General features: G+C 44.0%; 1 protein-coding gene across 1 annotated transcript in view; it reads right to left on the reverse strand.

Moving 5' to 3' along the window:
- The window catches only part of LOC124622310 (myrosinase 1-like), a 39,633-nt gene extending 29,548 nt beyond the window's left edge, over window positions 1–10,085 (reverse strand). The window contains exons 1-3 of the mRNA XM_047147988.1: window positions 9,938–10,085; window positions 3,514–3,647; window positions 2,036–2,170 (exon numbers count right to left, since the gene is read on the reverse strand). Coding sequence (XP_047003944.1) covers window positions 2,036–2,170; window positions 3,514–3,647; window positions 9,938–10,076 — 408 coding nt within the window. The 5' untranslated portion in view covers window positions 10,077–10,085. The remainder of the gene's footprint in view (window positions 1–2,035; window positions 2,171–3,513; window positions 3,648–9,937) is intronic.
- Window positions 10,086–17,699: the final 7,614 nt, after the last annotated feature.

Genomic DNA, 17,699 nt, shown 5'->3' on the forward strand with positions numbered 1-17,699 from the left:
TCTTCACCGATGAGTGTCGCATATGTCTTCAACCAGACAATCGTCGAAGACACATTGTTCAGCGAGAGCAGAAAGGTGGAGGTTCCCCGGTGTTTTGGCGTGGTATTATGTGGGGCCGACGTACGATGCTGGTTGTCATGGAAGGTGCCGTAACGGCTGTACGATACGTGAATGCTGTCCTCCGACCGATAGTGCAACCATATCGGCAGAATATTGGTGAGGCATTCGTCTCCATGGGCGACAATTCGCGCCCCCATCGTGCACATCTTGTGAATGACTTCCTTCAGGATAACGACATCGCTCGACTAGAGTGGCCAGCATGTTCTCCAGACATGGATCCTAACGAAAATGCCTGGGATAGATTGAAAAGGGCTATTTATAGACTACGTGACCCACCAACCACTCTGAAGGATCTACGCCGGTTCGCCTTTGAGCGGTGGTACACTCTGGACCAACAGTGCCTTGATGAACTTGTGGACACTATGCCACGACGAACACAGGTATGCATCAATACAAGAGGACGTATTACTGGGTATTGGAGGTACCGGTGTGTACAGTAATCTGGACGACCACTACTGAAGGGATCGCTGTATGGTAGTACAACTTGCAATGTGTGGTTTTCATGAGCAATAAAAAGGGCGTAAATGATGCTTATGTTTATCTCTATTCCAATTTTCTGTATAGGTTCTGGAACTCTCGGAAACGAGGTGATGGAAAACTGTTTTTGATGTGTGTATTTTTAGAATGCACTTACTTCATGTTGAAGCTTACGTATCTAGCAGGTGTTTTCTGCGACGAAATATCCCCCATTCAGTGTAACTGAATGTTTTTTTTTAAATTCTTTTTAACTCTGAGGCAGACAAAGTTTCTTCGGTAAAAGAAACTGTTGTTACGATTTTGCGGCGGCTCACCACGCTGTTGTTGTTATGTGCCACTCAAGTAGTATGGCTGACTTGTAACGTAATAATCGAATACCTAGGGTGACCAACACAGACCAGGACGTGTAGAAGAATGTTACGAAAAAGCCCAGACAGCGTAACAGTGGTGAAGTGCTTAGAAAACTAGTGTACTTTCCTACATACGCCAGGCAGAAAGCTGCTCACAATTTTTCACACAAAATCTATAAGTTTCCAACTACAAATAAAATGATATATTACGCTCCACCAATCAATAATTGTGGTATTAGTATGTACGGGTTATAACTTGTAAGGGTACCATATCTACTGATGGGCAGGTTGTTTGGGAGTTGGATATTTGTTGGGTACTGTCGTGATGGCAAATCGAGTTTTACGAATAGAGCACAGTCTATTTCTCAAGTTGTCTAAGGTTTAGGAGTCGAGAAAACTACTGAATATATAAAGTGAGAAAAATGTCGAAGGGGGAACATGCGATAGCAGTAAGACTTAATAAAAGAGTTCGAAGGAAACGATGATAAGAAGTCCGAAATGAAGTTGAGAGCTGGTTGAAGGGGATCAACTGCTTTGTACTGACAATCACATGTGCATGATGAAAAACAATAATGGTCCTATACGGGGCGTTCCATCTAAATTTAAATAATTTTACGGAAGTGGGCGGGGGGGGGGGGGGGGGGGGCGGAGGGGTGTGGAGGGAATTGACAAACGATACTAAACTGAGTGAAATAGTATTGTAAAGCTAATGAGGAATACGAGATCGGTCTATAGTACTGTTATGTTTACACCGTTGTCTGGTCATTCGATCACAGCTCTTAACCTACCCTTGTTCTCCTGCATATGATCCCTGAACCCATACTATATAATGTCCGATTGTCTCAATTCAGTTCGCGCCCGGCAATAACGTCGAAATATAGCGAAACGGAGGGAGGAGGGAAGTTTACAAGCTTTACCGCGGTGCGAAGATGCGGAAGAAGTCAGCTACCACTTAATTACAGATCACTACAGTATTTTTCTTTCTCCTCATATCCTATAAAACATGGGGTTCCCTCAAGAAATGTTGCAAAGTTTACCACTGTTCAGACTTTTGAGGCGCGCAGACTGAGCAGGAAGTGGGGGCTCACCAGAGGCTGGATGTTGTTGGCGAGCAGCAGGTCGATGAGGTTGTTGTAGTAGTCGATGCCGGCCTGGTTGATGTTGTCGAGGTCTCCAGTGGGCAGGACGCGCGGCCACGAGATGGAGAACCGGTACATGTCGGCCTGCAACACACACCCACCAGCCACGTGGTTACAGACCTCGACAAGTAAAATTCATCTCTTGGAACTTACCGTACTACTTCTCGTCTTGTTCACGTTATACGTGAGGTTGACATACTACTAGCAGCTGTAATTATTAGTCTGCAGGTGAAGTAAATATTGACGTAATGTTGTTCGATACTCTTTTCTCAGTCACCAATAAAAATACCTTCACTTACATTCAGTATATGGTGCTCGGCAATTGTTGTTGTTGTTGACAGCTACCGCTGACAGTCTGCAAGTCATGTGGAAAGATGTGTAACACTGATCTACTTGCAGCTGCTTGCATAACCATTACGCCTTAAACACAATCAAACAAACGGCTACCTGCCCATCCACTTAGCCGACAAATAACTTCACAGATCTGTCGGAACCACATAAAAGTCTCTCATTAAGAATTACGTCCACCCCTTTGTCATTTGATTCCAAGTTTCATTCTGTGAAGGGCCCATACCCATAATTCATAATAACACACGTTACAAAATGAATCGCCGATACGCTAGTAAGCTTTGCTGTGTACTTGTCTCTGATTTTCTTCCCATTCTTGCATCCCCATTCCCACCCGTCGCTCCTCTCGCCATTGCCCCATTTTATGGCATCCTGACGCTACCAGATGACATCGAATATGGTTTTCAACAGTGCGAACCTTGACATCCTGAAGTACCTCCATTTACAATGTGGAAGTATTTTCTGGCAGCACGTCACAGGACTCGTACCAATCCGACCTCTCACCTGAGCTACACTTGATACCAACGCATTTTAATATTCAATCTGTGTGGAACACCTTTATTCAGGGTGAACCTGAACGTTTTTATGATTGGACGTTACAGGCCTCTTCACCATTGCGAAGGTATTTTCACAGAAACAAAAGTATTTTGGGGCAACAGACCGAATAAATCATAAGCCACTAAGACCAAGGGTCGCTTATATCAAACACTCGGAAAATATACCTGAAAAATCTCCAAATTTCGTCGCTGCAGTTGGGGTTCATTCTGTTCCTTAAAGCTCGTTCCTTGGGTAACGTGAACCAAATACTACAAAAGTTTACAAGGTTGATTGAGGAATAGCCTCCTTGGACGTCAGAGTTAGTGTCGATGCCGAATAATAAAAACCATGTTCAGAAGGAAACAAAGAAACTCAATAAAATTCACGTGAAGCAACAATAGCTACATACGGGGCTGGACTTATTACCTGGCCAATTTCTGCTAAACAGCTAGTAATTTTACTGAGCGACATGTCTGTTGACAGGCACAGTTCCTGTAATAGGTCTGGACAAACTTGTAGACAGTGGGTAAGCGGCGACTTACCGAGGCGTTCACGAGGCACTCCACGTCGACGGGGTACTTGTGGTACGAGTCGCAGGCCACGTCGCCGTTCTGGCCGTTCCAGCCCCAGTCCGGGTGCTCGTGCAGCATGTGGTCCCAGATGCTCTCGCCCTTGCCTGTGGGAACACGCGGAGTGAAAGCAGTCAGACCAATGAGCTGTTAATTAGCATGGTCGTACATAGAAGGACGCTGAGCTGCCTAGCTCTCAGGGGCAACTGAGAACAGGCTACCCTCCAACAGCGGGGGCACAAGGCAAGACCTATTTTATGCTTCTTCCAGACGCACCGCCTGAAAAAAAAGTGAAGCAATCACGGTAAGATGTAGCTTAACTGTGAACACGTACACAACTCTGGCGTAAATTGTTAAAGTTGCAATTCTTTGTCGCAGGTAGAACGGCCACCGACGTTCACTACTCGTGTTTTTAATGTTGTTACCAGGCATGTTAGGATGTAGACTGAAGAGCCAAAGAAACTGGTACACCTGCCTAATATCGCGAAGGGCTCCCACGAGCACGCAGAATGCAGCAACATTACGTGGCATGGACTCGACTAATGCCTGAAGTACTGCTGCAGCGAACTGACACATTCATCCTGCAGGGCTTCCCGTAAGGCTGCAAAAGTACCAGGGGGTGGAGATCTTTTCTCAACAGCACGTTGCAAGCCATCTCAGATATGTTCAATAATGTTCATGTCTGGGGAGTTTTCTGGCCAGCGAAGAGCTTAAACTCAGAAGAGTGTTCCTGGAGCCACTTTGTAGCAATTGTGGACATATGGGGTATCGCATTGTACTGCTGGAATTGCCCGTCGGAATGTACAATAGACATGAATGGATGCAGGTGATAAGACTGGATGCTTACATACGTGTCACCTGTCAGAGTCGTATCTACACGTATCAGGAGTCCAATATCACAAGAAGTGCATACGCCGCACATTACAAAGCCTCCACCAGCTTGAACAGTCCCCTGCTGACATACAGGGTCTGTGGATTCATGCCGGCCAAAGTGGCCGTGCAGTTAAAGGCGCTGCAGTCTGGAACCGCAAGACCGCTACGGTCGCAGGTTCGCATCCTGCCTCGGGCATGGATGTTTGTGATGTCCTTAGGTTAGTTAGGTTTAACTAGTTCTAAGTTCTAGGGGACTAATGACCTCAGCAGTTGAGTCCCATAGTGCTCAGAGCCATTTGTGGATTCATGAGATTGTCTCCATACTCCTACTTGTCCATCCGCTCGATACAATATGGAACGAGACTTGTCCGACGAGTCATCAACAGCCCAATGTCAGTGTTGACGGGCCCACGCGAGGCGTAAAGCTTGGTGTCGTGCAGTCATCAAAGGTACACGAGTGGACCTTCGGCTCCGAAAGTCCATATCGATTATGTTTCGTTGAATGGTTCGCACGCTGACACTTGTTGATGGCCCAGCATTGAAATCTGCAGTAATTTGCGGAAGGGTTGCACATCTGTTTTTTAACGATTCTCTTTAGTTCAAATGGTTCAAATGACTTCAAGCACAATGGGACTTAACATCTGAGGTCATCAGTCCCCAAGACTTAGAACTACTTAAACCTAACTAACCTAAGGACATCACACACATCCATGCCGGAGGTAGGATTCGAACCTGCGACCGTAGCAGATGCGTGGTTCCGGACTGAAGCGCGTAGAACCGCTCGGCCACCGCGGCCGGCTTTCTCTAGTTGTCTTTGGTCCCGTTCTTGCAGGATATTTTTTCCGATCGCAGCCATGTCGCAGATTTTTTGTTTTACCGGATTTCTGATATTCACGGTACACTCGTGAAATGGTCGCGCGGAAGAATCCCCACTTCATCGTCACCTCGGAGACGCTGTGCCCAATCGCTCGTGCGCCGACTATACACCACGTTCAACCTGCCATTGTAGTAGCACTAACCGATCTAACAACTGCGCCAGACACTTGTGTTGTAAAGGCGTTGCCGACCGCAGCGCCGTATTCTGCCTGTTTACAGATTTCTGTATTTGAATACGCATGCCTGTACCAGTTTCTTTGGCACTTCAGCGTATAATCGATATGAACAGCGTCGGATGATGACTGATTACTGTCTAGGATGCCACGTATTCATGTGGGATGACATTATCAGCATCTGGCAGAGTTTTAAACGGGGGTCACTGGGGGTGTCCATCTGGCCAGCTGGCCGAATCGTGCAGTATCCAGAACTGTGGGGCATTCGGATGCGGCAGTTGCTTGACTTACAACTACACGGCAATTTCAGGGCAGGCGTGCTCATTGTGAAGGATTTGGTAGACAGTGTGAGACATCCGTAACGGAGGATCGCCATACTGTGCGCCAGGCACTTCGCGACACCTTCACATGTGCACCTGTCATTCGACAAATCGAAATCGACTCCCTGAAACGTTCTGTGTCATCCTGCACGACTGGTCGGTGACTAGCACCAGCCGGACTACGAAATTACTGTCCCGTGCATAGACGGCCGTTAACACCACAACACAAACTGCTGGTGGTGTCTTGACAGGGAAGCATGGACTGCTGATAATGGCGTCATATTCTGTTCAGCGCTGTACTGCACCATCCTCGGGTGGCTATCGTTGGTGTGTATGGTGGCGACCTGGGGAGAGAACCGTCCTTCCAGTCTTTTGCAGAGGCACAGCGGAGTTGCTCCTGGTGGGGGGCCACCGCGTATGACCTCAGGTCACGCTGGTAGTGACTGAAGGTTATGTTACAATGAGCCCACATACGTCACCTCATGTGACAGTACTGTAGTGTAGTTTTTCAACAGGACAATGTTTGTCCACACGTGGTACGAAGCTCTATTAACTGTCTGTGTGATGATGCGGTTCTGACGTGGCCACATTTGTCCCCGATAGAACATATGTGACAAGCCCTGGGTTCTTCACTTTTTTTCCAGGGAGTATAGATCCCAAGCGGACAATGGCTCCCCGCTCCCTCCCCCTACCCCCAACAGTACCTCGAAACAGCTTCGGGACTGATTCGTAGGCGCCATTAAGAAAAGCCACAAGTGGACTGTCTGCAAGTGATGGTAGTTATCGTTTACTTGATTAAGAAATAGATCAGAGTTAAAGACAGTTCAAGGTTAGAGGAACTGAACTACTGCCACGAACATTGTTCATACTAATATTAAGGATCTATAAAGTTTCTGTTGATAAATAACTGTAAATTTTTTCCTATCTGTGTTGTCATGATTTTGCCACAGATGATGCCAAGCCCCATTTGGCTCTGTGGAGAAGCTCTATCTGGTTCACGCAAGCAGGCTACTTTATTACAGCAATCAGTTACGGTCGTAGGGGGTACTCTTCGTGGAGTATTTATACCTTTGACGCCATTTCTTGCAGCCATTTAGCCTTGGCTTGCCTGAACTTCCATTTTATTTCGTTCCGAAGTGACTCATACTGCTGTATTACTGCCTTTCCGTGAAGACTTTTGTACTTCCTTCCTTTGTCGATCAGTTAAAGTACGTCTTCTGTTAGCCACGGTTTCTTCGCAGTCGCCTTCCCCGTAAATATGTTTGACTATCCACCGTCTGTGTTTGCTCTTTTTGGAGAAGTCCATTCCTCTTCAGCTGAACTGCCTGCTGTACTATTCGCTGCCGCAGTATCTACAGCCTTCGAGAATTTCAAACGCGTCTCCTCATTCTTCAGTACCACGTCCTACTCGCAAATGGAGCAGGGAAGGGGAAGAAGGCAGTGGCACAGGTACTGTCCGCCGTATACCGTAAGGTGGCTTGCGGAGTGTAGACGTGGGCGTGGGTGCAGTTTGCGTTTATGTGATTTGTACAGCGTGTAGTGACAATCGCACGCTGTCGTGAACAATAGTATTTTACAGTATTCTCTGATTACGATTCAGTGTCGCAGTCTTGCAAACGGCCGACCACTCTGATATTCGATGTCTTCTATTAGAATAGGTGTACCATAATAGTGATAAAAGAACGTTGTCGGTAATCTAGACTGAACCAGGCGCCGTCCAACGTGCTACACGTGCTCAATGGAGAGTATGTCAGGTCATCCTAATGGCCTGTTGAGTTAACAAGCACTCCAAACCGACCGCCAGTGCCGTAATAGTGAGATGTATTTCCATCAATAGACGCAACTTGGCGCCGTTAATACTTCCAGTTGTGTCTGTCGCCTCATTATGTTATGTGAAGAGCTACACGGTGACTGGAGTGAGTTTATCGAACAATCCACTTTCCAGCAAACGAATCGTTATGGCCAGCTGACACTCTCGCAGTCCTACTGCGTGTAGCGACCGCCGTTGAACGAAATGGATTGTGTCCTGGAAATAGTTTATAAGCTGAACATGAACAGCAGTTAAATGGAGGTAATCTAGTGTAACGAGTTAAACGGGGTGGTACTGACGGAATTAGACTGAAAAATGAGACACGAAAAGTAGTAGACTAAGTTTCCTATTTGAATAGCAAATTAACAGGAAATGACAGAAGTAAGGATTATACAAAATTCAGACTGGTAATAGCGAAACAAGTTTCTATTAAAAAGAGGTGTATTTTACAAATGTTTCATGAAAGTACTAACTGAAAAGGAACTGATGTGCTTGCTGTTTTTTTCCATTTGTTATCTGGACTGGAAAAAATATGCAGTTAATTGTTCATTTGCATAGCATCCATCTTAGCCAAAATACTTTCTTATAAACCGTAGTTGGTGTTTTTATTTCCGGCGAAAAGTCGAGTAAGTTTTGTGGTTTTCCGACCCGCTTCCTAATAGTTGGTAATGCGAGAAAAACGAATATTTTGAATTCACTCCGCACCGCTGGTATATATTACCCCTGCCCTTTGCAATGAACCTAATCTCATCGGAAATTGGAGCTTTTCGAAGCTCAGCGGCCAGTTAGTAAGAATGATTGGGATTCTTAGCGTAAATAGTGGCTTGTATCTTTAATTTCCGGCAAATATTTCCTTTCCTGAAACGTTGTTTAGAAGATTTTTTCCTGAGAGCGTACAGGACGTAATGAACTGACTTAGGAGTTCAGTTGAGAAGTTAATGCTTTCACCTTGGTAAATCGTCTTATCAGTGGATTTAAACATTTTTCCTTCCCTTGGTATCATACTCTGTATTCGCTGATTTCTTTGCTGAAGTGCGTTGTTTGTTGCTTCAGTAGTTCACTCACACAACTACTCTTTGTTTACGTAGTTTATCCATACCAGCGAGCATAGGTCGATGAGTTGTTCGTCTCTGTTTACAACACTCCACAATTAATCGGGTAAGACGATTTTTCCGCAATGGTGATCAATGCAATGTGTGCCGTTTTCGCGTTGTATTCTAGAACATTCCAGAATATTCTAGAACATTCGAAAACGTTCGTTAATGATAGAGGATATTCGTAAAAGCTCAAAAATATCCAAATTTTACCACTGAAAAATACATTGATGAGACAGAAGATGTACCGATGGGTAGTGCCATGTGATGGCGATCGCTTGAGACACTCACGTCTCCACAACCACAACAGCCGCTACAGCTCAACCGCCACAGTGCACAGTTGGGGGACCCAAACAAGGCCAGCACCAGACACAAAAACCAGTGACTGGCGCTCTGTGATTTCGGAGGTATCATCAGTTTATAGATATGGGGTGACCTTCATAAGAGCCGTCGGGCATTTTGTAACTGCTAGGTTCACAACACATCATATGTGTAGCACTGCCCTTCAACCGGCGAGTGTCGACAACAACAACCGCTGCACGTGGGGCGAGGTACATCTGGTGAAGTCACGTGTTCAGTATTTGTCATCAACTTTTGAGGTATTTTCCGACATTTTCGGCCCCTTGTGTCTTATATTAAATGAACTGTCGCAGCGCTCCGGTTGTTTCTAAAAATAAGTATCACATTGGATATAATGATTTGTTCAGAGTTCGTCTTTAAATGGTAATAAAACATAGGAAAACCATTGGAGACTGCGAGACAATAGCAATTTTTTGGAATGTGGTGTTGCAGAAGAACGCTAAAAATCAGGCGGTTCGATCAAATAATCAATGAACTGGTACTGAATGTAATTACGGAGATAATAGATTTGTGACACAATTTGAGTAAATGAAGGAATCGGTTGATAACACGTATCTTGAGACATAAAGCTGTCGTCAGTTTGCTAATGATAGAAAGAATGAGTGGTGAAAACCGGCAGACCAACGCACAACTACAGTAGGGAGATTCAGATGGATACAGGCTGCAGTAGTCACGCACAGACAGAATGGAGAGCTCCATCAAACTAGTATTCGGACTGAAGACCATTTCTCTCACAGGACTTCGTTCTGGATCATTGCCGTTACTTTTCTCAATGAGTGAAGATATAAGTATGCTGTTACAGTGTGGGGCCCTGCAGGTGCTAAGAGTCTCATTTCCGCTGGACTGTACGGCGGTAGCTAGTGGTGCGTCACGGGAGTGCGAGGTACGTACCATCCTCGTTCCAGGCGCCCTCCACTTGGTAGGCCGCGGTGGCGTACCCCAGCATGAAGCCGTCTGGGAAGCGGTTGTTGATCTCCTGTGCGGAGGCCGAAGCCGCCGCCACAGCCAACAGCAGCGCTTTCCACAACATGATGGCTGCCCGGCGTTGACCTTTCCCGCGGCCGACCGCTGCATCTTATATATACCCACACACCCACACACCCGTATCGGGCCTTCATCATTTAATCTTGACTCCTTAGGAAATTACCGCGATAATATCGGTCTTTCCATTGCTCAATCAGATCTAAGTTTCCCCTGATTGCTGCTGTTAATGGACAACTCCTTTCACCGATATCAGTGTCCCAGACGCTCGCTTCTTATCTGCAGAGATTTCTCGATGTTTGAAGGCCGCTATCGTTCTCGATGTGTTGTCCCCGGCAAGTAACTGAGAGTATTTTTCCACTGCTTGCAACCGTCTTCCTTCTACTCTACGTTCTGCTGCCAGAACGTTTACGGTTAAATTTGTCCTAGCAACTCTCACAGAATTATGACAACACCCACAGTGCGTCAATAGACGTTGCACTTAAATGATACACTTAAACGCTCTTTTTTTTTAATTTATTGGCTTCCTGAACGTGCCATCTCAGCGCTGGAATTGGTATATTACAGTTTGTTGTGACAATCCCGAAAAGACAACAGTTCAAGTAGTTTACTGCAACGAAGCTACAAAGACTTAGCAAGGGACTGATTTCAACAGAAAACAGGTCTTACTACCACAGTATACTGATAGGAGTAAACAATAAAGGAGACGAAAATATATCACAGGATACACAGAGATAGAATGCTTTAAAAATCCTACTTTTAACACAGTAAGAAATGATAAACCGCCGTTGGTACACTTTTGGGATATTACCTATACAATCCATATTGATGACTATGTATCTAAATTAACCATAACATATTTATTCTTTTCTACCTCCGGTAAGAATTATTTCAAAAGCTGTGGACAGAGAACTGAATATTTTTGCAGGTCTATAAGTGCCACCTAGCCAGCCACACGTATAGATACAAAAGTATTCAGACACTTACATGTAGAAGGAACATGTTTTAATATTTTTTGTGGGATCTGAAATTTGAAAACCTCTCTCACACCGGCCTAATTTAGCTTCACTGATCAGGATAGTAAAAAAAAAAAAAAAAAAAAAAAAAAAAAGACACATGCGTATATTAAGGGAATTTTCATTCACAAAGCAGGCTTATTACATTCGCACAGTTCAATACTGTTCTATCCTGATTAAATTGAGCTTAACTTAAATTCCATAAGGCAGTGAAGCAATTTCGAAGTCTCGGTGCGACGAAAATTGTCAGTCGATCTCCTGAAAACATTTGTAATAATTATTAACTTTCGGTGATCACATGGGGAAGACCGGAGATCTGCTGGTAAGACCGTGTTAGGCTATTTATTGTAAGTAATAAACTGGATATCTTGACCGTACAAAATGGCGGGTTCGTCCAGTGTAAATCAGACGTTCCCCACTGATCCCGTGCAACACAGCGTAGTAAGCAGACACTGTCAATAATAATCAGTTAAATAATACGCGAACACACTTACTTTAGTTTAGTTCATGTATTAAATTCCTTCTCATACAGAATCTCGTCAAGATGGCGACTAGCTCAACAATACATACATATACATCTTCGTTCTTTCACGGCTAATCGGCAAGATCTGAATCATTCTTTTGATAAGAGAAAGCATAGGTAGCAGAGAAGCTATTGCATGGAGTAAATGCACGCTCCAAGGAATAATAGGGCTTGAAACTACTTTGTATTGATAATCATCGTATATTAAAGTTTAGGAATCGGTAAGATAAGAAGAGATATTTCGAGATATGTACTGAGTTATATAATTTATAAAATTTCTGAAAATATCGCGGAGAGACCGCTGCAAGAGACATTACAATGTGACATACATTCACCGGCTGAGCGTTCTATATCCTGCCAAGCAGCACATGGGAATATAGTCAGTTAGTTGAGCGTTGGTCGCCCTAAGCACTTATCTGTCTTTACTTTGCAGTTCATTGCAATTTCGAGTCGTAACTGATCTGAGTGGAGCGTCTTCGCCTCGGCTTCGGCAGCGCTGTTTACACGCAGGCAACTGGTCTGACGCCAGCGATGCGTATCGTTATTTAAAAAGGCTGATCTCTTTTCAACATCAAAACGCAGAGGCGCTGCAGTTTATACGTTTTGTTGTAAAGAGTGACGAAACCGTTTCCATTAGAAAGCCGTACAGCCAAGAATCGGTGTGCCAATCAGGCAAAATCGGCGTCAGCATTGAGGCTATCATCTCACCGACGCACCAGTTTGAAGATAGCCGTTCGGTAAGACACCGTGTCCTGCTGCATGAAGAAGTCCGTAACTCCTTGTTGTACGTTCTCGTCCGACAGGAATCGTCGACCTTTCTTAGCCTTTTTTGAGGGACCGAAGGCTTGATGATCCCATGGGGAGAGATCAGGACATGAGAGCCGCCGCTTGTATGTCTACCACATCAGTTGGCGTGGTGACTTGGGGACGTGCTGTACCATGAAACGGCAGCAAACCTCGTCCCAATTTTCCTCGAAGTTTCGTCTTAATTGCACGTCGTAATTTCTATAGCTTTGCGCATTAGCATAACGGACACACCAGATTCCTTGAAACCAATAAGTAATGGACTTCGGTAATCAAAGAAGAGGGTAAGGATCACCTTTCCGGAAAATGACTGGCTCCTGAAAAGCGGACGGTGGTACGACGGATGACACCACCGAAAACATCCACACAGTTTGCTTTTTGTTAGGTACTCAGTGCCCAGGGTGACTACTGGCACCGGCCGCTGTGGCCGAGCTTTTCTAGGCGCTTCAGTCTGGAACCGCGCGACCGCTACGGTCGCAGGTTCGAATCCTGCCTCGGGCATGGATGTGTGTGATGTCCTTAGGTTTGTTAGGTTTAAGTAGCTCTAAGTTGTAGGGGACTGATGACCTCAGATGTTAAGTCCCATTGTGCTCAGAGCCATTTGAACCATTTTGTACCCACTGGATGCATACCTTATAGTAACCTAACTCCTGCTGGATAATTTGTTGCACATTACCGAGGCTGACGCCGAAATCCTTTGCTGTTGTACGAGTGGTGACGTGCCGGTCCGTCCTAATCACGTCATCAACCGTCCGCCTGCTGTTGTCCGCAAGGTATATGTGGCGTCTGTTCTTTTGGACATGCCCGAAACAACATACGCTATTTTGATCCTGCAACAACTGTGAATCACGACTAAAGGAATTAAAGTTATTAGCTGTCAGTGGGCATAGATTTATATGAATGGAGCAAGTAAAATATTTGTGCCATACTGGGATTCCAACCCGGGCCTCCTGCTTACTTAGGCAGATGCGCTGCCCACTTTTTTTTTTTTAAATCTCATTTTGCCCGCTTTTGTTCGTTGCATCTGCTCGGGGCGGACGTCGTAAGACATCCGTTTAAGTTCGTTGATGATCCATCAACTCAGTTTTTTTATTACAGAGGGCACGTAACCCTCTGACCGAACACGCTGAGCTACCGTGCCGGCTGTCCCACTAGGCTGTCCGGCCACAGTGGTCATTGCAACCGCACAGCCTGCCATAGCACACCTCCTGTCAGACCGAAACGCTCAACTTGTACCACACACTGTCGTAGTGCCCCTGCTCATCGGCCTCATTATTCGCGGCGTCTCGCCGGTTCCCCCACTCATACAAGTCAATGTCTTGTCTGATACGGATGAGGTTGGCCTTCCAGATCGACGGGCGTCTTTTTGTCGGATCATGACGAGCTCATAATTGGCACACCATTCCATAACAGTTTGTTTCGTCAGGCGTACTACCCCACACAAATTCTTCATTCTGCAATGAATGTACAGTGGTGTTTGTCAATCTGTGTTTGTCCATATGCACCCAGGCAAAGGATAACAGCACATTGGTCGTGTTTCGACGCATTTGGTTATAACTTCTCCACGGTTCATGTTTCCACATTTACCGCACACACATTGGATAGACACGAATGCCACACTAATCCCTCTCCTACAAGCTGCGTTTTTTTTTTCAAGCTGCTTCATGACTACAAGGGCCTGCCAGCTTATTACATTACGCAGGCCGTAGTGCTTCGCACAGACCTCTTAGCTAGTACCCATGGCCACCGCGCCGCAGCGAAATTGTGCTACGCAGCTGAGGCCACGGTCACTGTTGCCCACGCAGCACCACGTGGAGGTGCGGCTGCGTGTTCTTTTGTCTGCACTTCGGTGTCATCTTCATTTATTCGCAGCAAATACACTTATTTTTTTAAAGAAAAGTACAAGAATTTGGAAGTAGGAAATTATAAATTTGTGGCATAATTTAAGAAGAGAATAAAAGAATACGAGAAAGAGTAGATATACAGGGTGTATCATAATTAATGGCGTAAACGGATACAGTTGAAAGTACACGATACTGGAAACAAAAAACGTCTCAGTGAACATAGGGTCGAAAAGGCATACCTTAAGAGCTACGAGCAATTTTTCATCTTACATACTGTGAAGCGAATCTGTTCTACTTCAAGCTCTTTGCTTTCCACATTTTGGGAAGTGGTATCATGGACCAAAACAAGAAAAAATGTCCAGTAAACATTTGCTCTAAAACGCATATCTTAAAAGCTATGAGCAATTATTCATTACAAGAGTTCCAAGTAGCGAAGACGAGCCCGTGCACATATCTCGTAAGGCATGCATTTTAGAGCAGATGTTTACTGGACATTTTTTTCTTGTTTTGGTCCATATTGCTACTTCCCAAAATGTGGAAAGAGCTTGAATTAGAACAGGTTTGCTTCACAGTATCCAAGATGAAAAATTGCTCTTAGCTCTTAAGGTATGCCTTTTCGACCCTATCTTTACTGAGTCTTTTTTTGCTTCTAGTATCGTGTACTTTCAACTGTATTCGTTTACGCCATTCTTTATGATACACTTGGCTTTGGGGCCGTATCCTGCCTCACGGTAATATATATACTTTTCCACTACACGGTGTAGTGGAAATAACAAGCTACCACTAAGCTATTTTTAATCTTGTAAAAATATTTTTGTAAAGTAAAACTAGACTTTTTCGGATAGTGGACGAACGATTTTGTATAACTGCGTAATGCATGTTGTGTATTTACTCTGTTTGATTTTTCTTGCTTATTTTACGTAAAATTTATATTGCATTAATATTATTTCATTTACAATAATGTATACACTGATGTAACTTCCTAACAGTGTTGTGTACAGGTTTAACGTAGATTCTAGAACTATATCTATCCACGGATTATTTTAATTACTCCTACTTATAATTAGGTACCTTCAAAATAAGATACAAATTACAATCTGTGATTAATGGTCACATGAGTAGTTGTGCGTGTTTTACATGTTTCATGTTATGTGTGTTTTGCGTGTCTGTATTACGTCATGATGCCATTGTCACTCTTATCATCGTCAGTACTGGAACTGCTCGATCTATCTATGTCGGCCTGTCTTCATCTTCTGCACATTCTGTATTGATGAGTCCGTTTGTGTATGTCATGTTCTGCTTTTGATATTGTTAGCGATTGTGTTCAGCTCTGTTCATGTACCTGGGTTCCTCAGTGCATCGTATGGTGTTGTTTCCGTTATGTGTTCTACGTTATTATGTAAGTTCCTGCACCTGATGCACTTCAAAAGAAGAGTTCTGGGAAACTAAATCCTCCGCATGGGCAACCATTTCTTTCTGAAAGCGACGGGCACCGCAAGTGCGTAGGATAAGAGCCGTGTCCAATCACAAAATGAACCTTGCCTCAGCTGGGGTTGACATGACGCAACCGTAGCCGCTCGCTGATATTGGGGAAAAACGAAGTGACTCAGCGGCCCTTATCACCCTCGTCCTACTCTTTTTGCCAAGTGTCCACAGGAAAATTTTTAGTTGGCGCCTGTCACCTATGTGCTGCCCAGTGATCTGCATCACTCTCTCAGGTATACCCAACTTCAGACAGTATGTTGCAGCCCGATATCTGATGGTTATATCGATCGGGTATATTCCAAGCACCACATACAGCGAATCGACTGATGTGGTGCCGAACGTGCCAGATAGTCTAAGTAGCACATTCCTCTGGCCCCAACTAACAGTGATCCTGTTCATGACAAGAGCAAGTCTATGTGCCCACGTACTGGCTGCAGTGCTCAATAGCGACTCGAAAAGAGCGCAGTGGCACATTCTTTTTTTTTTTTTTTTAATTATTTAACTAAGGCGTTTGATTGCGATGATTACAAAATATTGCTCCAGCAGTTGAACCATTATGGAATACGAGGAGTAGCTCAGAATTGGTTCACCTCTTACTTTAACAATAGACCGCAAAACGTCATTATTCACAGTGTTGAAAATGGCTGTGATATGGGGTATGAGTGGGGCATGGTCAAAAGGGGGATGTCCCAGGGATCAGTGTTGGGGCCACTCCTGTTCTACATTTATATAAATGATATGCCTTCTAGTACTACAGGTAATTCTAAAATGTTTTTGTTTGCTGATGACACTAGCTTTGTAGTAAGGATGTTGCGTGCAACATTGGCTTTGTTTCAAATAGTACAGTTCATGACATAAGTTCAAGGCTTGTAGAAAATAAACTAACTCTAAATCACAGTAAGACTCAGTTTTTACACACACAATTCAACGAAACTCGACGTTTTAATTTCACAGAATAGGCATGTGATTTGTGAAACTGAATAGTTAAAATTTCTAGATGTTCAGATAGATAGTAAACTGTTGTGGAAAGCCCACGTTCAGGATCTTGTTCAAAGACTTAATGCTGACATTTTTGCTGTTCGAACGATATCTGACGTAAGGGATAGTTCGACGCGAAAATTAGTCTAGTTTGCTTATTTTCATTCGCTTTTGTCGTATGGTATTATATTTTGGGATAACTCTTCCCATTCTTAACGGGTATTTTTGGCTCAGAAACGGGCGGTTCGGGCAATAAGTGATGTAAGTTCGCGAACCTCCTGTCGACACCTGTTCACTAGTCTGTGTATCCTGACATTGGCCTCTCAGTATATATATATATATATATATATATATATATATATATATATATATATATATATATATATTCTTTACTGTCGTTTCTTGTTAACAATATCATTTTATTCCCAAGAATTATCGGCTTCCACTCATTTAATACCAGGCAGAAATCCAGTCTACATTTAGATCGCACTTCCTTGACTCTTGTGCTGAAAGGTGTGCAGTACATTGCTGCATCCATTTTCAATGTGCTACCACAAGAACTCAAAAATCTTAGCAGTAACCCACGCGCTTTCAAACCGAAACCAAACAATTCCTTCATGGTTCACTCCTTATATTCTGTCGAGGAGTCCATTGAAAAATTAAGCTCATTCCTGTCTGATATTGTTGATTGCGTTAGCTTAAACTGATGACTTGTCTTGTTTTGGTTCATAAACATTTTATTTTACCTGTTATACTTTCATGTTGTACTTTCATGTACTGACACATTCCGTGACCTTGGAGATTTGCTTCTCAATTTGGTCCTATGGAACTAGACGTGTAAAATAAAAATAAAAATAAAATACAAATTATTATGTGTGTGAGTGGTGTCTGTATCGCGTTGAATTTAATGTCGCTAATTCAAGTACACTTTTCGTTTTGTTTGTGAGTAGTCGTTGTGTTCATTGAAGCTATGTCGTTCTCAATGTGTACCCCACGATATCCAATTAGTGCTTCGCACTTTA

The sequence above is a fragment of the Schistocerca americana genome, chromosome 7 (genome assembly GCF_021461395.2).
Source record: "Schistocerca americana isolate TAMUIC-IGC-003095 chromosome 7, iqSchAmer2.1, whole genome shotgun sequence".
Classification (NCBI taxonomy): domain Eukaryota; kingdom Metazoa; phylum Arthropoda; class Insecta; order Orthoptera; family Acrididae; genus Schistocerca; species Schistocerca americana.